At 40.5% G+C, this 27,752-nt stretch overlaps 1 protein-coding gene across 1 annotated transcript in view; it reads left to right on the top strand.

The window, feature by feature from the left end:
• atp13a1 (ATPase 13A1) overlaps positions 1 to 27,752 on the top strand; it is a 92,028-nt gene that overhangs the window by 1,812 nt on the left and 62,464 nt on the right. The window contains exons 2-9 of the mRNA XM_043694664.1: positions 5,302 to 5,391; positions 9,273 to 9,460; positions 11,267 to 11,339; positions 17,242 to 17,397; positions 20,353 to 20,422; positions 22,440 to 22,546; positions 23,279 to 23,408; positions 25,999 to 26,054. Coding sequence (XP_043550599.1) covers positions 5,302 to 5,391; positions 9,273 to 9,460; positions 11,267 to 11,339; positions 17,242 to 17,397; positions 20,353 to 20,422; positions 22,440 to 22,546; positions 23,279 to 23,408; positions 25,999 to 26,054 — 870 coding nt within the window. The remainder of the gene's footprint in view (positions 1 to 5,301; positions 5,392 to 9,272; positions 9,461 to 11,266; positions 11,340 to 17,241; positions 17,398 to 20,352; positions 20,423 to 22,439; positions 22,547 to 23,278; positions 23,409 to 25,998; positions 26,055 to 27,752) is intronic.

The following is a 27,752-nucleotide window of genomic DNA, read 5'->3' as shown; positions in this document are numbered from 1 at the left end:
GGGCGGGGGGGGGGGGGTGGGGATCGGTACTGCTCCTGAACTCGCGGACACTATTATTCAGCTGCCTTTGCCACTTTTCTTCCTAATTCACTGAGCCAAGCTTCTTGAAGGGCGTCTTCCAATGGCCTTGTACTGAATTTGCATTTTTTTACTAGTTTCTCTCCTATCTCCTTCATGCCTTGCCTGAGCTCATCTTGTCCATGAGACCCAGCTTCTGCGCTCAAGATCCTGTTTCTACTAACCATTGATACCCAGTTTTCTTTCCTGGCTTCTATGTTAGCTAATGCTAATGGTTTTCTCTCTTCATGTACTGTCTTGCTCTTCTTCAAATCTGCTGTGATCCCCCACTCCTTTAAAAAAAAGTTGGTATTTGGGACAACACTTTTGTCTTCAGTGTGTTCTTTTTCATTCTCACTAATTTGATGAGGCAGTTACATGGTCACAATACGTTCGGTATTTTGAGCACAGAAGCAGAATTAGAAGAATGCGTCAATAATTTATCAGCCCAGTATTAAACTTAAAACCACAACATGCAAGGAAAATATTGCCTTATTGGAGACCTCAAGTGTTTAAATTCGTATAGGAGAGTAGGCATACAAACAACAAAAGCTTTTTCTCAAAACAGCTGAGAGAAGCCACCAGCCTGGCGAGGTCAAGATCCTAGCACAGGCTGGTGAGGTCACAGCCAGTGGTCTTCCACTAAATATGCACAAGTCAGACCACTTTTACTAGGATATGGAGATGCTTTAGTTGGACCGTGACAAACCAGGTCAAAAATCAAATGATGCCAGGTTATAGTTTGACAGATTTATTTGAAATTGCAAGCTTTGGGAGCTCAGCTTTTTCCTCTGGTATAGAATGATAGAGAAGTATAAGATACAGTATTTATAAGCAAAATGTTAACTTTAAACTAGTTGCCCTTGTTGAATCCTTTAATCAGTTGGGAGATAGACGCTGATTAAAATGAAAAATCCAGATTCCTTTCAAGTCTTTGTCCCTAGATAATTAAATGTACACGAGGTGACATCTGAGGTTAGACAATGCACGTTAGGTATGAGGTCCCGCTTTGAATCTATGTTTTAAGCTGAGGTCAAGTTTAACTTTGTTGACAGAAAAGAATTTTGAATGAAATAATTCCCCCCAGCGTGTGTGTGTGTGTGTGTGTGTGTGTGTGTGTGTGTCTGTCTGTGTGTGTGTGAGGGAGGGAGTGGGGGGCGGGGGGGGAGAGAACCTACCCGTCAGCTTCTGCTCAGTGATTTCGCGTCGTTGCATGTCTCAAAGTCCGTGTTGGAGAACCCACAGATCGGAAGCTGAATGTCATGAACTGATATGTTGAAGGCTGCGACAAATATGCATAGTTCCTCCATTCCAGGGAAGTACTGAGTGATGAAGGGTGCCCTTTCGGTCGTATCCCATATTTGCCTTCTGAGGTCTTACGGTTTTTCATTGCGGCAAGAAGGAATTGGCAATTGATGAGTTGAGCATCGCATCCTGTTCTTGTGAATGCATTGTTCAACATCAAGTGTCCAATGCGTTTACCTAGCAGGGTTGTTCGTAGGGGATGGCGGTTTTAATATATTTATGGTGGAAGCTTGAGAAGTGGAGTATCATGAGGTTATCCGTAGGCTTATGGTAGTTTGGTGCTGAGGTGTCCATCTTTGATGGAGATGCGTGTCTCCAAGAAGCAGGCTGATTCTAAAGAGTAGTTTGTGGTAATTCATGTTGATATCATTATGTAGTTGTTTCAGTGACTCCTCACTATGAGACCAAAGGAAAAAAATGTCGACATTGTATCTGATAATTAGCGCTGGTTGGAGGGCTGTGTAGTGAAGAAGTCTTGTTCAAACTTGTGCATGAAAATGTTGGCATATTGGGATGTGAATCTGTTCTCTATGGCTGTCTCATGTGTCTGAATGAAGAACTGATTGTCAAAGGTGGCGACATTGTGGTTGAGGATGAAGTGGATGAGCTGTATGGTGGTGTCTGGAAATTGGCAGTTATTGGTATTGAGCTTAAGGCTGTTGCAGCAATGCTGGTATAGAGTACCTAAAAGTCCATTGTGATGAGGAGTGTTCCAGTTTCTATTGGTTTGTGGGTGCTGAGTTTCTGTCAGAAATTCATGGTGTCACAAACCCCTCTCCCTACCCCTTTCGCTGTCTTGAGCATAAACACACACAGAGGTATGGACGCAAACGTGCTCATAAATAAACCTGTTGGACTATAACCTGGTGTCATTTGACTTTTTAATCTAGGCAATTATAACCCTATTCATTGTACATTTTAATAGATTTTGATTTAACATTTTACACACTTCATTGTCGTAACATTGACTGCATTTTTCCCCGAGTCGAAAAGTGTGGCCCTGGAAAAGCACAGCAGGTGAGGTAGCGTCCGAGGAACAGGAGAATTGACACTTCGGGCATAAGTCCTTCAGCAGTCTTTCATCCGGTACTGCATTTTTCCCGAAAGTAGTAGTTTGTGAATGTTTTTTCAACTCTTTAATGAGCTTCACTGGCCAGACCGGCGTTTATTATCTATCCCTGATTGCTTGGCGAACAGTTGATAGTGGCTCATTGTTGAGAGTCTGGAGTTGCATGTAGGCAAGATCAGGTAAAGATGGGACTTTCCCTCCCTAAAGGGCAATTGTGAACCTGATGGGTTTCACAGGAATCAATGATAGTCGTCATGATCACCATTAGACTAGCTTTCTTTTATACTAGATTTTGATTCAATTTAAATTTTATTATCTGTCATGCTGCGATTAGAACCAGTGCCCTCAGAACATGGGGGCCTGTTGTTCTGGATTTCTAATCCACAACAATACCACCGCACCATATGCCTTAAATTATATAGTTCATTATCAGCAAAGAATTCATGACCTCACTGGTTTCACTTATTCGTGGGTCCCATTAGCTGGGTATTCCTTGATTGACAGTTCTTTCTTGCAGTTTCCTCGCCTAGCCCTGTTGCAGCTCCTCTTCCCAACATCCTATTTTTCTCCTTTTACCTCCTTGAGACCCATGGAGGCTGCTTCTACCCCTTTTTACTCTTTTCACCCTATTCATCCCTTTTCTGGAACAAGCAAAAGCTGCACTGCTAACTATGGCAAAAGGCAACCAAAGAAGGTTTGTTTTCTCAATGCCAACTTACTTGTCAAACTGCTTGCGTATCCATTCATGATCCGGTTCTCTCCCACGTTTTGATTTTATTGGGCAAGCTCCTTCAGATTCTGTCCATTTTACACTGGGTTGAGAAGATCTTTACTCTGATTGCTTGCCCCAGTTGTTGAATTTTTATGCGAGCTTGTGGGATTTTGCAGGATGAATTTGTGCACTGCTCCCATGTAGTTTCAGTGCTGTAATCCAACCTTGAAGATTCTCACTTTTTAACCTTTCCTCATCTCTCCAAGTTTCCTTGTGTATTGTTGTCTCACTTTGTGACCATTTCTCCCAAAAGCCCGCATTTGAATTCCTCCCAGTAGGTTACTGCGTTTGCTCCTGCCACGGAAGTGCAACAGCACTTCTCCTTGCCAGAAATGGCACACTGTGACAAAGGTAAACGTTAGAAAGTAGAAGTAGGTTATTCAGCTCTTCTAGCCTGTTTCGTCACTCGATGTGATTATGGCTGATTACCCAACTCAATACCCTGTAGCCTTTTTGATTCTTTAGTCCTAGGAGCTACATCTATCGATCTCTTGGAAAACATTCAGTATTTTGGCCTCAGTTTCTTTCTGTGGCAGAAAATTCCACAGAATGATGAAGAAAATGATGAAGATGAAGAAATTTCTCCTCATCTTGGTCCTTATTAGTTTACTCTCTATCCTTAGACTGTGATCCCCGGTCTCTTCTCCCCCACCAATGGGAACATTCTTCCTGCATCTACCCTGTCCAGTCCTGTTAGAGTTTTTTAGGTGTCTGAGAATCCCCTACATTCTCCTAAATTACCACTTCTTTCCCTTTTCAGAGTCCCTGCAACATTTGATACAGTTGAACACACCATCCTCCTATGTCCATCTGAGTGGGTCTGCACTCCTGTAGTTTCATTCTTACCTGTCTATTCACAGTCAACTAATCACCTGCTCTTTGTCCTCTTCTGCCCAGTTACCTCTGGTGACCCCCAAAGATCTATCCTTATTGCTCCCTTATATTTCTCATCTACTTAAGTGTTCACTGACATTAGCTGAAAACACATCATCACCAGCTCTACCTCATACATGGCTCAGCTCTCTCCTTTGTTTCAAAATTGCCAGACTACGTGTCCAGTATTTAGGCTAGTTCAGTGAGGCATTCTCTCAATTGAGTAATAAGGTGAGTGTTAACAATAAGGTCACAAATAAGGTCTTTGATATCAAAACCTCAGCTCTCTGTCACTGACTCCATCTTTCCATCTGTCATCAGGATAAACCACACCATTTACACTCTTGCTGTTCTATTTCATTCTAAGAATGACCACTTATGAGGTATAGTGCTGGAGAAATTCAGCAAGTGTGGCAGCATTTGTGGAGAGAAGACCAGTGTAAACTGGATCATAAAAAGTTAGCATCAAAGTTCCAGGAGGAAAGCCAATTGAATGCTGTGCTTCATTTCAAAGGGAATGGTGTAGAAAAGTAGGGAGGTTTTGTTAAAGCCATATAAAGCACTAGTCAGACCGCAGCTGGAATATTATGCACAGTTCAGGCCCCTTTTCTGAGGAAAGATATGGCATTGGAGTCAGAAAAGGTTCACTAGGTGTGGTGGAACTCCCTTGAGGAAAAGTTGAGTTGATTGGACTTGCAGTCATTGGAATAAAGAAGAATGAAGCAACCTTATTGAAACATACTTAGGACACCTGTCAGGGCAGATACAGAAAGGTTGTATCTGTATATAACCTGTGGGAGAGTCTCCCGCCAGAGGGCATAATCTCAGAATAAGGAGTTGTACATTTTGAATCAGAGATAAAGAATATTTTTTTCACTGAGGGTAGTAACCTTGTGGAATTCGTTTGCACAACTACAGGAGTTTGTTCATTGTTCTAACTTTTCATGACTTTATCATCCACCATGTGTGGTACTAACATCAATTTATTGCTCATGCATCTGATGAATGGATGGTGATTGTACCAAGCTGTGTTATGGATCATATAACAAAAAAGACCTTAGGTCGCTATTTAAAAAATGTTTGCGCATCTTAAAGCTTTAAATTGCTGTGGGCTTTGTGGTGTTTCCCAAATATTGTGTCTTTGGGATCTTGTTGAATGATATGGGTGTACAGGAAAACTCAAATGTGTCTGGATTTTAATCTGTTTTGTTTTCATGTCCTGCAGGAGTCCAATCCCTTCAAAGCAACCTGGGCCAAGGTTGTTCCCACACCCAACAATGGCTCCCCTGAACTCGTGCCACTTCTGCATGACCAGGTACGCAGCAGATGCCTGCCAGTAGGAGCTCTTCAGTTACACACAAGGCCGGAGTGCTTCTGTGTCCAGGAAACCCAACACAATTTAAATTACAAAAGCAGGATACTGCTGATGCTGCAAATCTGAAGTAAAACCAGAAATGCTAGAAAATGCTCAGTAGGTTAGGCAGCATCTGCAGATAGAAACAGTGGAACATTTAGATTCAGATTTAGGAGATGAGTGGTGTCTAAGCAAATGATGACTACAGCAAAGGGTGCAGAGAGTGGAAGAATCAAAGGATGGAGACGAAGGAGTGACTTACAGGACAGTTGCTATGGTAAACGTCAGAAGTGGGTGATTCTGGAACAGAAAAGGGAGATGTGTGCAAGCATCCCAAAAAGGAGTATTTAGATATGAACTTAAAATGCCAAGGCCTACAAGGTTATGAGCCAAGTGCTGAAAAATAGGCTTATCATAGCGAGTGGTGGTTTATGGCTGGTGTGGATGCAATGGGACAAAGGTCCTTTTTCTGTGCATAGATATCTATGACTCTAAAGCTTCCATAAATTCTGGCACTAACGGCCAGTTAAAATGCAATCAATACAGATTATGAAAAATGCTAGTAATTTGAAATAAAAATGAGAAAATAATGGCAATGCTCATCAGATCAGGCAGCATCCTTGGAAAATGATACATAGTTAACATTTCAAATCATGACATTTCATCCAAACTCCTCAAACGCTTCCAGATCTGCTGAGCTTTTCCAGCATTTTCTGTTTTCATTTCATTTCAAGAGAAACCTTTGTTTTAACACGGGTGGCTCAGATTTTGTTAATGCAGCTGAGACACTTTAGTTTTCTATACTTCTTGCAAGTACTTTTAGTACAGTTTAAAGTTACCCACATGAATATTTTGATCTTCGATCACTAGATTTTTAAAAAATTGGAAATTACAGTGCAGTGTTGTTATTTTACTACTGAGGTAGAAAAAATATCATACGACCATAAAGTTCAACAGTTTGTTCGGAAAGACATAGTTAAACTGGAAAGACTGCAAAGAAAATTTACGAGAATGTTGCCAGAGTTATAGGGAGAGGTTGGCTAAGATAGGATTTTATTCCTTGGAATGTAGGAGAATGAGAGGTGTATAAAAGCATGAGGGGTATAGATAGGATAAATGCATGTAGTCTTTTTCCCAGGGATGGGGAGTTGAAAACTAGAGGGCATAGGTTTAAGTTGAGAAGGGCAGGATTTAAGAAGGATCTGAGGGGCACCTTCTTCAGGCAGAGAGTGATGCATATGTGGAATAGGCTGCCAGAGAAAGTTGTTGAGGCAGGTACGGTAGCAACATTTAAAAAAACATTTGGATACTAACATGGATGGAAATGGTTTCGATGCATATGGGCCAAATGTGGGCAGTTGGAACTAGCTGAGTGTGCACTATGGCCAGCATGGACCAGTTTGGGCTTAAAAAAAAGCCTGTTTCCATGCTGTATAACTCCATAACAGTTAATGAGCCCAGGTAGTTAGTTAGAGTCCAATTGTTTGATCAAACTGTGTATTGACAAACCATTTAACATGCAAACAAAATATTGAAATGAATAAAGAATGAGGTATGAGTACAGAGCTTATGCTGAGCTTACAGTGCACATCAGCCTTCACTGAAATCACACTGAATTTCGTGGAGATATTCAATCATTGCAAAGGAGACAGACTGCCACACAAAGCAACAAGTGTGCAAGCATTGAGGAAGATTTAGAGAAGCATTGGTTTTGCAGTCATTGAAGGGGATGGGAACAATTGAAATACAGGCCACTAGACTAGATGGGATCGAGGTTCACGAGGAGGTGTTAGCAATGCTGGGAAGTGGGAAAATACATATGTCCCCTTGGGGATGGGGTTTATCTGAGAATTCTCTGGGAAGCCAAGGAGGAAATTGCAGAGCTTTTGGCTTTGGTCATTATGCTGACATTGTCTGTAGGAATAGTCAGAAGATTGGAGGATAGCAAATGTTGTCCCTCTCTTCAAGAAGGGGAGTAGAGTCAACCCTGGTAATTATAGACCAGTGAGCCTTACTTCAGTTGTGGGCAAAGTGTTGGAAAAGATTATAAGAGATAGGATTTATAATCATCCAGAAAGGAATAAGTTGATTAGGGATAGTCAGCACAGTTTTGTGAAGGGTAGGTCATGCCTCACAAACCTTATTGAGTTCTTTGAGAAGGTGACCAAACAGGTGGATGAGGATTGGATTAGATTACATTACAGTGTGGAAACAGGCACTTCGGCCCAACAAGTCCACACTGACCTGCCAAAGCGTAACCCACCCATACCCCTACATTTTCCCCTTACCTAACACTACCCACGCAGACACTGGGAGAACGTGCAAACTCCACACAGTCAGTCGCCTGAGGCGGGAATTGAACCTGGGTCTCTGGCGCTGTGAGGCAGCAATGCTAACCACTGTGCCACCGTGCCGCCCATCAAGGGTATAGTGTATATGGATTTCAGTAAGGCGTTTGATAAGGTTCCCCATGATAGGCTATTGCACAAAATACGGAGGTTGGGGATTGAGGGTGATTTGGCGGTTTGGATCAGAAATTGGCTGGCTGAAAGAAGACAGTGGGTGGTGGTTGGGAAATGTTCATCATGGAGTTCAATTACTATTTTGGGGCCACTGCTGTTTGTCATTTTTATAAATGACCTAAATGAGGGCGTAGAAGGATGGATTAGTAAATTTGCGGATGACGCTAATATCAGTGGAGTTGTGGATAGTGCCGAAGGATGTTGCAGAGGGACATAGATAAGCTGCAGAGCTGGGCTGAGAGGTGACAAAGGGAGTTTAATGCGGAAAAGTGTGAGGTGACTCACTTTGGAACGAGCAACAGAAATAGAGTACTGGGCTAATGGTAGTAAAGATGAGCAGAGAGATCACTGTCCACGTACATAGATCCCTGAAAGTTGCCATCCAGTTTGATGGGATTGTTAAGAAGGCATACAGTGTTAGCTTTTATTGGTAGAGGGATTGAGTTTTGGAGCCATGAGGACATGTTGCATCTGTACAAAACTGTGGTGCGGAACGCTTTGAGAATTATGAATAGTTATAGTCACCGCATGATAGGAAGGGTGTGCAAGCTTTGCAAAGGATCAGAGGAGATTTACTAGGATGTTGTCTGGTATGGAGGGAAGGTTTTATGAGGAAAGGGTGAGGGAATTGAGGCTGTGTTCATTAGAGAGAAGAAGGTTGAGAGGTGACTTAATTGAGACACGTAAGATAATCAGGTTTAGATAGGGTGGACAGTGAGAGCTTTTTTCCTCGGATGGTGATGGCTAGCATGAGGGGACATAACTTATAATTGAGGGTTGATAGATATAGGACAGATGTCAGAGGTAGTTTCTTTACTCATAGTAGGAACGTGGAACAGCCTGCCTGCAACTGGAGTGGACTTGCCAACTTTAAGGGCATTTAAATGGTCATTGGATAAACAGATGGATGTAAGTGGAGTAGTGTAGGTTAGATGGGCTTCAGATTGGTTCCACAGGTCAGCGCAACATCGAGGGCTGAAGGGCCTGTACTGTGCTGTTATGTTCTATGAAATTGTTACTGTTATACCAGAAAAATTAATTCAGAAAATTCACTGAGAAAATTTACATGTGGGAGAAGTAAATTTAAGGTACATGTTCAAAGATATTAAATTAAGTAACCTACCAAGTACTGGTGTTAAACTGAAGGACATTATTGAATTCACAATATAATGTTGTATTAGACTGAGGGATTAGACGTCAGTTCCTGTCGGTGATTTAGGCTTCTAGCTCAATGAACCGGATAGCCCCTTTTGCTGGAGCTCTGAATCGCGATGTTCTTGTATTGGTGCTTTCAGCTGATTTTTCTCTCTCTCTGTGCAGGATGAGCACCAGCAGAAAACCATCTCTTTTGAGTTTCAGAAGATTAAGTACTGGTTTGATGAAAATGAGGAAGAGTTCCGCCCAGTGGCTTTCCCAGTGAATTTACAACTCCAGTTCTACCAGGGTGCCAAAGGGTTCCAGGATGAGAAGGAGCTCGCAACTGCGGAAAGGAAATATGGTTCAAACAAGTATGTACTGCAGCTTAGGTATTCATTGTCAGGAAGGATGGTGCCATTCTCCCCCTCAATCAACTATAAAGGTTTCTTCATCTCTAAAACTAAAACCAATGATTTTGATAGCTCGCATGTGTTATTCTTAAGTTTAATTTCTGTATCAATACTTTTGTGCTCATTATGGTGAAGAACTCTGCTGAAAGGCAGTACTATAGGAAATCAATTGACTGAGCTTATTGTTGATGATCTTCATTCAAACATAGGATTCATACAGTGAGAAAAATGATGTTTTGATATTGAGCCAAATAAAAATATTGTCCCGGCACAGAAAGAATGTACCTAAAATGTAGACTGTAATTCCATAAAAGGAGGCTATTTGTCCCATCAGAGCTGTGTCAGCTTTTTTGAAAGAATTATCCAATTAGCTCTATTCCCCCATGCTTCCCCTTAAAGTCCTTCAGATTGATCCTTTTCAAGTATATTTCCAATTCCCTTTTGAAAATTATCATCAAATCTCCTACCACTGAAAAGTGTCCATAATACAGAGGAGAATGTCTTAAAATGCATAAAGGTCGACAAATCTGTAAGATCGGATCGATTGTAACTCAGAACTTTGGAAGCTAGCAAAAGCCAAGGTGAGGTGCTGAAAGACTAGAGGTTGGCTAATGTGGTGCCATTATTTAAGGAAGGAGGTAAGGAGCAGCTAGGGAGCTTATAGACTGGTGTGCCTAACATCAGTGGTGGGCAAGTTCTTGGAGGGGATTCTGAGGGACAGGATTTACATGTATTTGGAAAGGCAAGGACTGATTAGGGATACTCAGCATGGCTTTGTGCATGGGAAATAGTGTCTCATGAATTTGATTGAGTTTTCTTTAAAAGGAGTGACAAAGAGTATTGATGAAAGCAGAGCAGTGGACTTTAATAAGGCGTTTGACAAGGTTCTGTATTGTAGACTGGTTAACCAAGTTAAATCACATGGAATAGGGGGAGCACAAACCGTTTGGATACAAAATTGGCTTGAAGGTGAGATCGAGGGTGGTGGTGGTGGAGGGTTGTTTCTCAGACTGGAGGCCTGTGACCAATGGTGTGCTGCAAGGATTGGTGCTGGGTCCGTTACTTTTTGTCATTTATATAAACAATTTGGATGTGGATAGAAGAGGTACGGTTAGTAAGTTTGCAGATGACACCAAAATTGGTGGTGTAGTGGACAGCGAAGAAAGTTACCTCAGAGTACAATGGGACCTTCATCAGATGGGCCAAGGAGTGGCAGGTGGAGTTTAATCTAAATAAATGTGAGGTGCTTTGTTTTGGTTGAGCAAATCAGGGCAGCACGTCTCTTACTGTATGATTCTGTAACCCTTTTCTCGCAGTTCATTATAACTGCTTTTATTTTAAAAAGAATTCTCCTGATCTCCGTTCATCTGGTTTTAGCAAAGCGCTTTTTGCACTGTCGAACTATATGCATCTTTGAGCAATCAGCTAAGTGGCACATGGTGGGTTTTGTCAGATTCGCAACAATTCCCTCAAAACTCTCTTCTCCTGTGCCTGTCCCAGCCTGGCAATGTTGTCTAATCTGTATTTCAAATCTGTTAGTTGCCATTGGGTTAGTTCCCCTGTCAGCCTGGGACACTTTCAGATTGCGAAAAGGGCTGGAAAAAGCATGCGATAAAGAATTATTTTAGAAATCACCAAAGCAAGCCATTGTTTCTGTAACACTGATGACGAGTAATGTACATCCACAGTACTAAAATTGTCCAATGTATCCTCACACATACAGTGTGGTTCTTGTGGCTCTAACAGGAGCATGTGTTTATTTATCAGGGCTGAAATGGTGGTTCCTGAATTCATGCAACTCTTCAAAGAGAGAGCTACCGCCCCTTTCTTTGTCTTCCAGGTAAGTGTCATATCCGCTTTCTAACATCTCAGAACACATTAGGTACATTGGGAAAGCAAGATACTGCAAATGCTGAAAATCTGAATCAGAAAAGTTTAGATTAAATCAGGTAACAGAGCACCTCTGGAGAGAGCAGCAGAGCTAATGATTCACATTGATCACATTTTTTTCAGAACCATTAATTAATTTGAAATGTAAAGTATTTTATGTTGTGAAAATTAGTGGCAACTATTTTGCAACCAATAAGATCCCATAGGTTTTAATGAGAGAAATTATTAGTTAATCTGTTGATTCATTTTGGTTGAGTTGGAAAGTGAGATTTTCACTTGTATATTTACAGGTTTCACTTTGCTACTGTTAGCTGGTTATTCAATGCACCATGAAGATCAGTGTTGGAGGATAGGTGGAAAAGGTTTTGTTTTTGATCTCTTGTTGGGAAATTCTGATTGAGGGAGTTGTAGTTTTAGCATTGTTGAAACTACAAGGCTCTGGACCTTGGAAAACCATGCAGGTAGTTTGCAGCTTTGTCTAATCTTGTGTGTTTCAAAGCTACCCTGGCTGTGTTGGACACCGGAGAACAGAATGTTTAGGAATTGTTGTGATTCTATCAAAACAAAACTAATTGAATGACAATTAGTAAAATAACTTCTCAAAATCTGTGATTTGTGATGGTGTTGAATAGCAGTTGATATAATTCTACTTCTGTGGTTATGGAAATGGGGAGTTTTTTTCTACTTTTTCATGAACACAATGATTTGTAATGCTACAAGAATTATGTGGGTGAATTCCTTCAGTAGGCTATCTAAAGCAAAATCTTTAAACAAAAAGTAATGAAGTTGATAGATTAGGATGTTCCTACTTCCCATCTTGCTATTAACTTGCCGTATGACCATATTAATTCCTTAAGGGCTCGTTTTGGGCTATCTCTTTGAACTATGCAATGATAGAGCTGAAACATGTTCAGTCCATTATCACTGTGTTGGCCCTTCGGCAGAGCTGTCATGTGAATTTTTCTCTTCTGGTGTTTATCCACTTGAACTTTGATTATTTGAGTTGGCTTCCGTTATCCTTTCAGACAGCCCACCGAAGCCACACTGCAAATGAAAGGTTTCTTCATATTGCATTTGAATCTTTTGTCAATCATCTTAAATCTACAGTCCTCTGGTTACCAGCCCATCTCTACGTGGGAACAGTTTCTCTGTACTTAATGTGTAAAAACGTCATAGCTTTGAACACTATCACATCTCCTCTTGATTTGCTCTACTGTAAGGAATTGCTCCAATAACTAAAGTTATTCATAAGTACTGCTAATAGTTTAAGCAGTTGTATCTATTTTTGTCCTATCCAATGCTGCTACTACCTCCTCTTTTACTACTTCTATTTAATGCCTTAGCTGTGTCCTTGATCTCCAGGAATTCTCCTTTCTGGTCCATAATGGGTTCCTTTTGACTACTTTACCATTTGTGTTCATGAAAAAAGTACTTTTGGGAACTGTGATAACCCATTTAAGCCCCATGGCAAATCACTAATTCATCTCCCTATGGAACTGATGAATATGAGTTCCCTTGGTAATGAGGAATGACCAGCCCTACTGGAACTCTTCACCTGAGTCCTTTATAAAGCAGACCCTTACACCGGCGGTGGTCTTCAGGTAGGAGTGGACTCGGCTGTGGCAGCAACGATTGTTGAGGGGATAGACAGAATAACCCATGGTAATCGAAAACGTGCTGGTCAGAAAAATGCTAAAAAGTAAATGGAAAGGGTGATTGTTTACCTTCTGCACCTGGAAAGCAGAGGGACTTTGAAATAATGCAACATGAACTTTGTTCAAGAAGGGGTGTAGAGAGAGACCTAATAATTATAGACCAGTGAGCCTTGCTTTTGTTGTGGGTAAAGTGATGAAAACGGTTATAAGAGAGGATTTATAATCATCTAGAAAGGAATAAGCTGATTAGGGATAGTCAACGCCGTTTTGTGAAGGGTAGGTCATGCCTCTCAAATCTTTATTGAGTTCTCTGAGAAGGTGACCAAACAGGTGGATGAGGGTAAAGCAGTTGATGTGGTGTATATGGATTGCAGTAAGGCATTTGAAAAGGTTCACCACAGTAGGATATTGCACAAAATATGGAGGTTGGGGATTGAGGGTGATTTGGCGGTTTGGATCAGAAATTGGCTAGCTGAAAGAAGACAGAGGGTGGTGGTTTCACAGGACAGCACAACATCGAGGGCAACATTACTGCAGTGTAATGTTCTACGTTCTATGCAGCATAAAAAGCGAATAAAATATTCTGCAGCACCTACGGGAACTAATACAGGAACTTCAAGATAACACCCACACCCATGGTACTCTACCTAACCTTCCTGGGTGGGTACATCTAAGGTGCATATGGCTTTATTTTCAAATATTGAACATATTTAATACATTAGTGTCCGAAACTTTAGAAAATTGCCTTGCTGTAGCTTTCTATGGGATTATGCCATGTTTAATGCAAAGGAACATGCCTTGCTTGTAGAATTGGTACTGATGCAATATCAGACCTTGTGCTGTAAATGTGCATAATTTGTATGAGTATAATTCAAGAGGGGTTTCCAGTTTAAGCAAAAAATATGCTTGCATTTGGATTTGTGACCAAAATATCATTGTATCAGTACTAACCCTTCAAATTCTGTTTCAATAAAGAAAACATTTAAATTTGGAAAAAAAAGCAGACCCTGAGCCAACAGTTCTTGTCATACAGTGGTAATTCCCCTACCTCTGGGACAGGAGACCCAGTTTCAAGTTCTACATACTGCAGAGGTGTTTCATAAAATTGGTTGATTTAAAGAATATATTAAGCAGAACCCTTGGGGAGTTGTGGCATGGTAGTAATGTCGCCTACCTCTGAGCCAGGATGTCTGGGTTCAATACCACCTGCTCCAAAGGTGTGTAATAAGATCTCTGAACAGATTGTTTAGGAAAGATCGATAACGCAGACTCTTGTAAATCTTTGCCTGTAAATCTTTAATTGGCTGTACAGTGATTTAAGGGCTTTAAGTTCAATAGTTAAAAGCAAAAAAACTGTCATGGTCATTTTGTGGTGGGAAAGCTGTTCAGTTGTGTGTAAGAGCACTTCTGGATATACTGAAAAGAAAGAAAGATGGTTTGTCTATAAGATCCCTTGTGGATGTTTAAAAAACAGCAGACCCATGTGTGCCTCGGTGTCCTTGGCGAGGGAGTATGCAGTGGTAAAAGTGAGGACTGCAGATGCTGGAGATCAGAGTCAAGATTAGAGTGGTACTGGAAAAGCACAGCAGGTCAGGCAGCATCTGAGGAGCAGGAAAATCAACGTTTCAGGCAGGAACCCTTCAGGAATGTCCACCTTGCAGTGGAGCATGCAGTGTCCACCAATGCTCTCAATGCCTTTAGAGAGGTGGGAACCATGGGAGTTAGTATTTTATCTCCCCAGCCAACTACATTTTAATTTAATACCTTCCCACTCTGCTAACCTCTCTCTCACTTTTGTTGGTTTGCATGTAAATATCTAATTGGCTACAAGTGTGATGTACTGATGGCAGTTAATAATAAAAAACAAAATAAACGGTCATGATGATTGGGGAAACGCCACTTGTTTGTATGTAATGACACCTCCGGATGCAGATGGGATTTCATAGGAGACACTGGCACTGCACTGAGTCAGGTGCCCCAAGTTCATGTCCCACCTGTTCCCGAGGTGTGTAATGGCATCTCTGAACAGGTTGATTTAGAAAAATAGTTTAAATTAAAGAAAAACAGACCCGGGTGGGGCTGTTGTGGCACAGTAAATATGTCCTTACTCCTGAACCAGGAGGTCCGGGTTCAAGTTCGATCTGCTCCAGAGGTGTGTAATAACATCTCTGAAAATGTGTTTTAAAAAAAAAAGCAGACCCAGTTCCTCTTCCAACTCCATTTTGATTTCACCCTTGAGCTCTCTTTCCACTCTTCCCTCATGTTGATTGCTTGGGCTTTGCATGTAAGTTTCTAATTGGCTACACTGGTGATTTCCTAGTAGTGGTTAATAATTGAAATTTAAAAAAAAAGCCTTGATAATTTTGTGGTGGTAACGATGTTTGATTGTAAGAGCGCTTCTAGATATGAAAAGATTGGTAAAAGAAGATAAACCAGACCTGGGGTGAGTCTGCAGAACTGTGGTGTCCCAGGCTGGGACTAGCCTATGAATCCTGCTCTATTTTGGTGTTCAAGGATAAAAGATTATTCCTGAATTCTTATAGGAAGCCTTTTATGTTAGATCTAACTTATTCTCCTTTTTCTCTCTCTGTTCCTTTCTTAAAATTTTCTCTCAGTTTGTTTCTTTTCTATTACCCTTACTACTTACCTTACATATGTCCCAGACCTTTTATTTCAATCTTTGGCTTAAGGTGCCTTACCTTTACCTCAGGATGTCTATCCTGTCCCCAAATAATATGTACATTGAAGTACTCCCATTTCAATTACAGTTTCAGTTCAATTCCTGTTTTGCTTCCAATCTTCTTGGGCCAGACTTGTTTCAGCTTGCTGAAATTAGCCCTCCCCCAGTTAGATTCTTGTGTATTCTCTTGTTCTGAAGAACTCTTTGCTGTAGCATCCGAGGAGCAGAAGACTCGACATGGGCATGAGCCCTTCATCAGCATTCCAGCTTGATTCTCCTGCACCTTGGATGCTGCCTGACCGCCTGTGCTTTTGCAGCACAACACTCTGGACTCTGATCTCCAGCATCTGCCGTCCTCAGTTTCTCTTACTCCTTAATGTACTTCTCTTTGTCACGCTTTGTCCTCTCTGCACCTTGTTTTTCCTCTCAAATGTTTCAACTTCGTTTTCGATCCTCAGCAAAATTTATTTATAATATTGATCTTAACTTTGTGATGGCATTCTTTTCAGCTCCAAGTTTCACTTCGTTGACAGATGAATGATATTCTGAGGACAGTTAGCTGTTCTTGATAGTAATCATAAATGTGCATCACTAGTCACTAATTTAACAATAATGATCCGCAATGCTCAAATTTTAGTGTAAATCAGTTAGACTGTGTTTGTACAATATTTGGTTGTAATGTGTGTTATTTATAGTGAAAGAAACTGTGTATTTGAAGTGCACAGACAGTGCTGACATTCTGTCTGGGGGCATACATGTATGAAAGAGAAATGTCCCAGTTGAAGCCATCCAAAACACAAGATATATCCTCAGCTCTCAGTGAAAGCTGGAAGCAGATAAAAGGGTTTTATATCAGGACATGCTTCTCCCCCTACAAAAAGGCACTTCATTCTATGCGATTGATTCCAGATCTGACAGTACCTGCCCCTCTGAACTAAGTTGGAGTCCATCACATTGAGCAGAAAGCCAAAAGAGAGACCGCCTGTCCAAGTTCTTGGGAGAAATCCAGTAATCCTCCCCTGTGCTGGAAACAGTTTCTCTCTTGTTCAAATAAATTGGAATTTTGTTTGTGAACTAAGTATGTGTGCATCATTTTGATAATTGTGTCTGAAAGGCATATAAAGCCTGATTTCTAATCAACCACATAACTGCAATTGCAAGTGTTGCTTAGGGTAAAGGAATTAAGAGAGTTCTCAAGTAAAATAAATGTTACAGGCCTAATGCAGGAAAGTGGGACTATTATAGATAGTAGTGTATTTTTGGTGGTACAGACCTAATGGGCCAAAAGGCCTATTCTGTACTGTATGATTCTATAAAAGCAAAATTATCTTGTGGCGACTTCTTGCTGTTTGTGTTAAGGGCTGAATTTGATGTCATTCTCACTGTCAAACTTAATTCTAGCTCAGTACCTGTCTCCACAATCCAGGACACTTGATTTCATTTTAACCCACCAGTCCAAATGTTTTTTCTTGGGTTTACCATGATGAGTATTACTCTGTACCTTTCTGTTTCTGCAGGTGTTCTGTGTAGGTCTCTGGTGCTTGGATGAGTATTGGTACTATAGCGTGTTTACCCTTTTCATGCTGGTAGCCTTTGAGGCTTCCCTGGTGCAGCAGCAAATGAGGAACATGTCTGAGATTCGGAAAATGGGCAACAAACCCTACATGATCCAGGTAGGTGTTTATAAATTTAAATTTGGCAGGTATCCTTTTGAGTTGTTCAAGGTCAGGAAAATAGCCAGGAATAGGAAGCCTTTTACCTGGACGTATAAAGAGTCTTCGACGAAAAGAATATGGACAATTGCAGCACAGTTCCTACTCTAGTGCTCTAATTTGGTGCTAATTTACTCTGGACAGTATGTGTTTCCATTTTATAGTTCCAAAGTCACCATCAAACACTCCCTGGGCAGGCACAGGATGTATTGTTACAGATTTGTTCCGTTCCAATGTGAAATTACTTACCATTGTAACAGTGATAATGTGTTATAGAAATGGTCCTGTCACTTTTCTGTTCCCGGTTGGTACCGTATAGGGAACGAGTGTATGCGAGATAGGCATTAAACAATCTAAATCAACCTTCCAATCCAGCATCTGAGTACAGTTGCCATGTTCAGAATCAAACTCTTAATTACCCAGCTCAGACAGAGAGCGCGAGAGAGAAAGGGATAAAGTTTTCTCTTTCACTGTGGAGGAGTCATGCTGAGAGTGTCCAGATGAGTGTAAAGGAAGATATGGTGTCGTTTTAATAATTAGGAGTCTGTGTGGTAACGAGGGATGATATCTCGGAAGGGTCTTCAAATGAGGTTTGTGGGTAGAACTTATGAATAAAAAAGAGGCTGTCACAATGTTAGAAATGTATTATAGGCCACCAAACATGAGCGACAGAGGAGCAGATATATTGAGGTGGATTAAAAACAATACTAGGGTAATTAGGAACATTCCACTTCTCGCAATTAATTTATTCAAGTTCCCCAAAATTAATTAGGAAAGTCATATTGCAAAGGGCTCAAAGAGGGCAGATTTTGTGGACTGTATTCAGGAGAGCTTTTTATGTCAACATGTATAAGATCCAACAAGGGATAGTGCAGGTTAGACTTGGGGAATGAGGCTCGGTAGGGAGAGAGTTTTAGTGATAACAGCCATAACACCAAATATTTGATATTTCCTGTAGAATAGAAAAAAAGTAGTCTGTAAAAATAGTTTTCCCTCAGGAGAAGGCAGATTTTATCAAAACAAGACAGGACTTGGCCAAAATAGACTGGGAACAGCTACATGTGGGTGAATCTACAGCAGAACAGCATTCAAAAAGGAATTGGGAGAGTACAAGTCCAAGATGTTCCACTGTGTGAAATGTAGGAGCAACGCACCCAGAGAACCCTGGATGTCTAGGAATATGTAGGACTGGATAAGGAGGAAAAGAGAGAGGCTTTTAACAAGGCACAAAGGGAGCAAATCAGTGGAGGCCCAGGTGGAATGTAGATGCAGGAGGCATCTCAAAAAGCAATTAGAAGAGCAAAGAGGCAGTATGAACAACACTGGGCAAGATTAGGGAGAATTCCAAGATAGTTTCTATTGAGGGGAGGAGGATAACCAGGGAAAGAGAGAGCCTATTAAAGACTAAGGGGTAACCTGTGTGTGAAGTCAGAGGTGGGGTGTTAAATGTGTACTTCATATCCATCTTCATAGTCCGAGATATACAGCAGAGAAACAGACCCTTCGGTCCAACTCGTCCACGCTGACCAGGTATCCTAACCTAATCTAGTCCCGTTTGCTCACACTCGGCCCATATCCGTCTCAACCCTTCCTATTCAGTTATCCATCCAGATGCCTTTTAAATGTTGTAAATGAACCTGCTTCCACCACTTCCTTTGGCAGCTTATTCCATACACTCACCATCCTCTGCATGAGAAAGTTGCACCTTGGGTCCTTTTTAAATTTTTTTCCCCTCTCAACCTAAACCCATGCTTTCTAGTTCTGGGCGCCCCATCCCAGGGAAAAGACCTTGTCCATTCCCCTCATGATTTTATAAATCTCTAAAAGGTCACCCCTGAGCCGTCGACAGTCCAGGGAAAACAGCCTATTTGGCCTCTCCCTATCGCTCAAATTCTCCATCCCTGGCAACATCCTTGTACCCTTTCAAGTTTCACAACACTTGCTCGAAGGAGCACGTAGGTTCAGAATTTGGGAAGAGGTACTGTTGAGTCTCGAGCAGATTGACATTGGGAGTGAGGAGCTATTTGACGGGATTAAAAATGGAGATATACCCAGACCTGGGTGAGTTGTATCCCGGGATGTTTTGGGAAATTAAGGAGGAAATAAAAGCGGTTCTGTCCCAAATGTTTCATGTCTGTCTGGCCACAAGAAAGGTGCTAGAGGACTGGAAGGCAGCTAATGTTCTGCATAGCAAGAAGTGTGGAGGAGACAGATCAGAAAACTATCAACCAATGAATCTCGCATCAGTGGTAAGAAACCTGTTGGAGAAATTTCTGAAGGCGAGAACTAATTTTCCCTTGAAGAGACAAGATTTGATCATGGATAGTCAGCATAGCCTTCTCAGAGGGAGGTCATGCCTAGTAAATTTGATTGAATTTTTGGAAGGCTCAGAGAAATTTGACCAAGATGATTTCTGGCATTTTTTTTAGAGCTGAGAAGGTTGAGAGGTGTATAAGATTAAGAGGCATAAACAGGGTGGATATAGAGCAGCCCTTCCCCTCAGTTAAAGAGTCATTAAGGAGGTATAATTTATTTTTATTACAGGGTGATGTGTGCCACTGACCATGTATAAATGACATGGCATTAGTTATCAAGAGCAATTACATGATGCAGTTTAGATATCAATAGCAGCACCAACATTAAAAATAGCTTCTGTCACCTTGAAAATTCCTGTATTGATACAGCAGAATACCTGCATTATCACCAAAGAATATAGCAAAAATTGTTGGGTTGCAAATAAGTTTATATTTAGTGAATATGAAGGAAACTCTGGCAGGGATGTCATAGCTTGTTTATCAAGGATGTTACTTGACAGTAGGTTAATAAAAGTGTGTCCAGTGGGGTTTGTGTGCATGTCATGCAAGGTGATGTGTTTACCACTAAATGAGTTTGACTTTGCTCCTGGACTTTTTCTAGGTCTACAGGAACAGGAAGTGGAGGCAAATCTCAAGTGACGAGCTCATTCCTGGTGACATTGTTTCAATAGGTATTTGTTTATGTCATGAAAGGAGATGGCACATCTATGGGCCTGCTGTTCCCCTATTTACAAAATCTTATTTTAAACAGGAGTTTTATTTAATTCCTCACTTCTGCTTTATTTACTTTGTAAAACTGACTGTCAGTTTGTGTGGATGCATCCCTCCTGAGTCATTCCAGTGATGGAGATTGTGGGGATTACTCCATATCACTCCAATGACCCTCCCCCACCCACCAGCACCACCATGAAAACTATTAAATTTGTGATTGAGCAGTTGTGTGCTGCACCTATGGAACTGAAATTGACCACCTGTTAAAGAACTCTCTCTGGCAGCTTCAGAGTCACTGACACTCGACCTGTTGTTCAATGAATGTTGAACGGATGTGCTAGAGTTTTGCTTGTCATAGCATGTGAATGACTACTTTATGTTCCAAAGCAGTTATTGCTTACATTGGTTTTAGAAACCAAAACACTTTAGGGATGTTATTGGATTAAAATGATGCCAAGCTCCAAGAGAGAGTTTAAGAAGATCATTTAAGCGTGGTGACTTCCAGAAAGGTGCTCAAATTAGTGGTAAGATAGAGTGCTTTATGGACAAACTTACAATACTGAGCTTGAAACCTGGACAGCTGAAGACACTGCAACCAATGGCCATGTCAACCTAAATTTGAGTGGCCTCTCGCCGCTACCCAATCTCTTGCTTCAAGTGTTAATATGATCTTGTGACCTCTCTTATTTTTCCATGTCATGCAGACAAATTTAATCTCAAAACGTTAGGTTTAAGTGATATAACTTGTGTTTCCTTGATTGACAGTGCTTTCTCTAAATTCCAGGGTATGTAGACAGTTTTATAAAGCTATATTGTTCTAACATAGAGACAGACAGCCAAATCAAATCAGTCTCCCTATCTCTGTATTTGTAACAGAGCAAAAATGCACAATGACTCTAACAACTGAACCCAGTAGTTCCTCACCAGACTTTGAATAATTGATACCAGACACCATGTCTACAGCTTAAACAACAGATTTAACAATTTACTGATAATACAGTAGCTTTAGCAGAGCAAAGTTAAACTAACTAATGTCTATAAAACCCATCTTCTTTGATTTTAACCCCTATTATCACAAACATAGTTAAGGGATAAATCAAAACAAATAGAAGCGAGATGTAACTGGTCAGTTCACTTTAGTTGTTTCCATGATCTGTAATCTCACAGACAGATGGGATTGTATCTTGCTTGGTTTCTGATGACACCAATGCATGAAGGTAGCTTCCAGTAGGCTCATTCATTAAATTCTTATAACAGATTCTATTCTCTGAACTTTCAATAAGTTGATAATGGGGGGACAACCAGAGAACAATCAAACCTCTGTCCTGTATCAGTAAGAACCAAAATCCTTCTGATTTAAACACATTTCAAAAACCAGTTCAAGTTTTGGATTCTATTTGTTAAGCTGGTCTCCCTGTGAGTCCCCTGTTGTCATTCAAATGCCTGAAATGTCTAAAGAGCATTCTTTGAACAAGAGTCCACCTACAGTTAACGTCCAGGCCACTGCCTCATAAACAAATAACAGTTAGTTTATTCTCCCTTTTTTAAAAAAAAATACAAGCTGTTGCTCACAGTCCAAATGTCACCTTCAGCTCTCAACTCTGTTCACAGATGCAAACCAAAGCTAATAAAAATAAAATAGGCAAGGAATTTTGTGCCATTCTCCTGGCTAATTATATATCTTTCAAGAACACCACTCCAAGGAACTTTGCGCCAGTCTCTTGGATAATATTTATCCCTCGACCAATACCAACCATCTGATCAATTTCACATATCTTTTCTGAGACCATGCTATGCTATACATAAATTGGCTGTCACGTTTCCCATGTTCTAACCATGACTACAATGTTTAAAAGAATTTAAATGTCTGTAAGAGGCATTGTATAAACGTGAAGATTTTTTTAAAAACTTATGTTTTGGCAATATACTGCCCATTATAATCCAGCTGCAAGTCATAGCTCTATTGTTTCTGGCTAGGTCGATCACCTCATGAGAATCTGGTTCCCTGTGATGTTTTGCTGCTCAGAGGTCGCTGCATTGTAGATGAAGCAATGCTGACTGGGGAGTCTGTCCCCCAGATGAAGGTATGGCATGAAGTAACAGTATTAGGGAGAATGATCGTCTGAGAGCAATATCTGATTTTTTGTAATCTGAAAAAAAACTGAATGTACTGATGTAATGGGAATTAGCATTTACCACTTATAAATTGTGCGTGCACTAATTACATGCTACTAGTTTAATTTGGGTGTATGGGCCCTTATGGTAATCAAGCTATATTTAATTTAAGTGTGTTAGCCTAATATCAACACTCACAGATTCCCTACAGTATGGAAGAGACCATTCGGTTCATCAAGTTCACACCAACCCTCCAAAGAGCATTCTGGCCAAATTCTGTTGGGTAGTTATTCCTGTAAGCTTGTGGTGCTTTAACTATATTAGAGCTGCTATTTATCTGAATGGACAACACACATTAGAAGAGTGCTGAGGGTTGATTATTGAGTATAATGTGGCTGGATCACTTCTGTTCCTATATTAGCAGTTATGTCAAGTGATACTTAATATACTCACCTTTTTAGGTTGGGGGTGTTTGGACGGAAGAGTATTTCCTCAGTATCTTGGAACAGGAAACATTTGTAGTTATGGATATCTCAAAGCACAACAAGCTCTTCTTGCAATAAGCTAAGCTATTGACTCCTCTGCTCTGAGACATCTGACCTAACTCGTAACCAAGACAGGACCTGTTGATTCCTCAATCTCCATATTGAGAAATATGGGAGATTGGGAAACTAAGATCTTCACTGCATTGTTTGTTGCAGGAACCGATAGAAGATGTTAACCCAAATCACACATTGGACTTGCAGGCAGATTCAAAACTGCATGTAATATTTGGCGGAACCAAAGTAGTTCAACATTCTCCACCACAGAAAACCAGTGCAGGACTCAAACGTAAGTACAGTAACAACGATTGATGTATCTTCTATCACCATAACTGCATCACTTTTCTTTTAAACCAGTGCTGTAATTTTAATATATTATCATCTGGTGTAGATTTTGGGCTGTGTGTATTTCAGTTTGGGGCACATTTTTATTTTAATGTGGTTGGCTTGAGTTTTTCCCTGATCCAGTTTTATTACGTTACAAAAATGATTGTCCTACAACTTATCTCCTAAAATGCCAGTGTTTAGACAGTGGTGCCTCTTGTTGAGCAAGAGAAAAATTACCCAGTCTCCTTTATCCGTTCCTCAAATTGTAAATTGGAAACTAGTAAATGAGTTGCTGTCCAATGAACTACAAAGTAAAGCACTCTGTGCTGAGTGAGAGAGACAGAAAATAGATAGAATACTACAGTTATTAGACTTAAACCAGGTTTGTTTTTCATTGGAATAAAATAGAATTAATGAAGACTTTGAGAGTTTTTGGCATTCTGCACAATTGATTGGGGTTGTTTCAAAACAAAATTGACATCTGTATTTCTGTAACTGAAGCAATGGAACAGATGTCAAAAATCAATCAAAATTGCATTTACAATGTTCTTTGCTTCTGAAAAGCTCAAAATATTGGTCAGCTATTTTAGGTTCCAGGTTTTTAATCGACACCATTACCCCATTGCACAGTTCAATGGATTAGCTTTCATTGGTGTGCAGTCAGTCTGAGGATTATTTTGTTGAATTTTCTGTACCTGTCACTCTGCAATAGCTCCAATAAAAATAATCCAGACCATTGGCCTCGAGCACACCTATTGCTTTGTTTACCCTAATCCTCAGTCAATGGTACTTTTTGACATTTGTTTAGAATTTTGATAAGTTTTCTATTTTTTGTTTCAAGTAACCTTCCCTCCTTCACCTGAGTTCATCTAGTAATTTCGTTTTCAAATAAATAAATCTGCTACTCCCAGAGATAGTTTGTTGATGTGAGTCACTGAGACAGTTATCAATCTGGGTTAGGTTGGTAGAAAATATTGTGCATTAACTTCTTTTAAGCAGGGGGAAAGTAATAGTTTAATATAGAAGTGGGGAACCTTTTCATGTTGGAAGGCTGTATTATGTTAGTTGTAATCTAATAAAACCACATCCAAAAAACTTCAATTATATATTCTTCAAAATTCACATTTTTTTAATTGTGGCAGTCAGTCTGTGAGGATTATTTTGTTGAATTTTCTTTTACTCACTGGTATTTTAAATACATTCATTTTAAGATAAAAATAAAAATAATAAAGGACGGAAAAAAACATATTAATAAAAAATAAAAGATTTGTTCTGCAAAATTTGGATTCATTCAAAAGGCCGCACACAATGGGCCTAGAAGGCCGCAGGTTCCCCACTCCTGTAATATTTGTTTATCCTCTGACATAAGAGTTAAGATCATAGAACCATACAGCCCAGTACAGGCCCTTCGGCCCTCAGTGTTGTTCCAACCTTTTATCCTACTCGAAGATTAGACTAACCTACTTACCCTTCGTTGTACTGTCATCCATGTGCCTATTCAAGGGTTGCTTAAATGTTCCCAATGTGGCTGATTCTACTGCCACTGTTGACGGTGCATTTCACACACTCACCACTCTGTGTAAAGAACCTACCTCTGACATCTCCCCTAAATCTTCCTCCAATCACCTTAAAATTATGCTCCCTCATGATAGCCATTTCTGTTCTGGGAAAAAGTCTCTGGCTATCCACCCTATCTATGCCTTTCTTTCATCTTGTACACCTCTATCAAGTAACCTCTCATCTTTCTTCCCTCCAATGAGAAAAGCCTGAGCTCTCAACTATTTTTCATAACACATGCCCTCCAGTCCAGCAGCATCTGGTACATCTCCTCTGCACCCTCTCTAAAGCTTCCACTTGCTTCCTATAATGAGGCAACCAGAACTGAACACAATATTCCAAGTGTTGTCTAACCAGAGCTTTATAGAACTGCAGCATAACTTTAAAGTTCTTAAACTAAATCCTCCTACTAATGAAAGCTAACACACCATATGCCTTCTTAACAATCCTATCAACTTAGGTGGCAACATTGATGGATCTATGGACATGGACCCTAAGATCCTACTGTTCCTCCACACTACCAAGACTCCTGCCTTTAACCCTGTACTCTGCATTCAAATTCAACCTTCCAAAATGAATCATTTCACACTTTTCCAGGTTGAACTCCAACTACCACTTCTCAGTCCAGCTCTGCTTCCTGTCAATGTCCCTTTTGAAGGACTGTCCCTCTCAACCACTCCCCTCATTTGCCGCATGATGATCTTCAGGTTAAACCATCCTTCCTTATAAGGCAAAACTAAACCCCCTCATAACATTGCAGTTCTGTCCATTCAGCTGGATTAATGCAGTTGTTTCATATAAACATGTTTTGCAATTATAGTGCAGTATCAGGATTTGGACAAATGTTTAAAATTTTGAAGAACTTTGTATTTTCCAACTTGCATGAGAATTTTTTTCTTTTGTGTTGATCTTTTTGACTTGTATATTTTAACTGCCTCAGTCAAAAAATGCCATTTGCACCACTAACATTCCTGTCCTTGTGATTATTTCCCCAGCTGTGGATAGTGGGTGTGTTGCCTATGTCCTGAGAACTGGTTTTAATACTTCTCAGGTGAGTAGATCACCATGCACAGTCAGATTAGGAGAGAATTGTTGAACTGGCCACAGCATTATGACAGAGAATCATAATGTGGCTGAGACTGCTGCAATTTTGATCAGTGAAGTTACGTCTCAGGTTTCCGTGCAAAAGTTCAGCAACAATGGCAAACCAGACCAGTGAATTCAATTTACCGCTTGTTAGCTGTTCAGCACTGGATTACTGTTGTACAGGAGAACATAGCTACACTGTTTTAAACCACTCTGATTCCACCCAGCTTGCATTTGTTATCTGGATGGAAATGCCAGGCCCAGACACCGGGAGTCCCTGGGTTACAAATTGATTCTATTCTTGAGTACATGCACAAGCTGATTTGTACGCAAGTCAGAACACAATTCTATACAATGCAGTGCAATATAAAATAGCAGTTCATTCACATGTTACATCTTTAAAATCAATATTAATATGGGACCTCGTTCATCAGTTGGACATTCGTAAATCAGGGACCGCCTATATAGTTCAACACTGCCAACCCATTGCACAGCAGAGTGAGGTATAGTGATTTAATTATGCTACTTCATGTATTCTTGGTAATGGAAACATTTACTTCAAACCTAAAAGAAGAACAGACAAAAATATATCAGCGACAACAGCAATAATTTTTAAGTATATAATAGGAGTTAGAGATTAGCTAGGCAAAGGGTACATCCTCTCCAGGATAAAGGAGGGAATTTATGTGTGGATTGGATGAAATGGATGAGGTCCTTAACAAATACTTTGCATCAGTTGATATTCTGGCGCTTGTCAATATGAAAAAACTGTTAGGTGTCTTGGAAAACATTCAAGTATACAAGTCCCCAGGACCTGATGAAATCTATCCCAGAATATTGAGGAAGGCAGTTGAGGAAATTGCTGGGGCCTTGTACAAGGTCTTTTTATCCTTTTTAGTCACAGGAGAGGTTCCAGAGGACTGTACATAGCCGTTTTTTTTGAGAAGGACGACAGGAATGATTACGGGTTGGTGAGCTTCAGTGGTCAGCAAGTTATCGTGGAAGGTTGTTAGAGATAGGATTTACTCACGTTTGGAAAAATATGACTTATTAGCTGTAGGCAGCACAGCTTTGTGTAGGGAGGTCATGTTCCTCAAACTTGATTAAGTGTTTTGAGGAAGTGACAAAGATAATTGAGAGCAGGGCAGTTGAAGTTATCTATATGAATTTAACAAGGCCCCTCATGACAGGCTGATAGAAAGAGGTGAAAGTTACATTGGTTCCACAGTGAGCTGGTAAGATGGGTGGAGAACTTTGTCAAAGAAGCTAGAGAATAGCTGTGGAAGGTTGTTTTTCTGACTGACTGGTATTCTGTAACCAGTGTTGTTCTGCAGGGATTAGTGCTGGGGCCCCTGTTTGTAATATATATGTAAATGATTTGAAGGAGAGTGTAGGTGGTTTGATTAGTAATTTTACAGATGATGCAGCGACAGGGGGAGCTGCAATTAGTGAAGAGGGTTGCCAGAGGATACAGCAGGATATAAATAAAACATAGAACAGTACAGCACAGAACAGGCCCTTCAGCCCACAATGTTGTGCCGACCACTGATCCTCATGTATGTACCCTCAAATTTCTGTGACCATATGCATGTCCAGTAGTCTCTTAAATGTCCCCAATGACCCTGCCTCCACAACTGCTGCTGGCAACGCATTCCATGCTCTC

The sequence above is a fragment of the Chiloscyllium plagiosum genome, chromosome 8 (genome assembly GCF_004010195.1).
Source record: "Chiloscyllium plagiosum isolate BGI_BamShark_2017 chromosome 8, ASM401019v2, whole genome shotgun sequence".
Taxonomy (NCBI): domain Eukaryota; kingdom Metazoa; phylum Chordata; class Chondrichthyes; order Orectolobiformes; family Hemiscylliidae; genus Chiloscyllium; species Chiloscyllium plagiosum.
The sequence above is the reverse complement of the archived record's forward strand: the minus strand, read 5'-3'. Positions and strand labels throughout refer to the sequence as shown.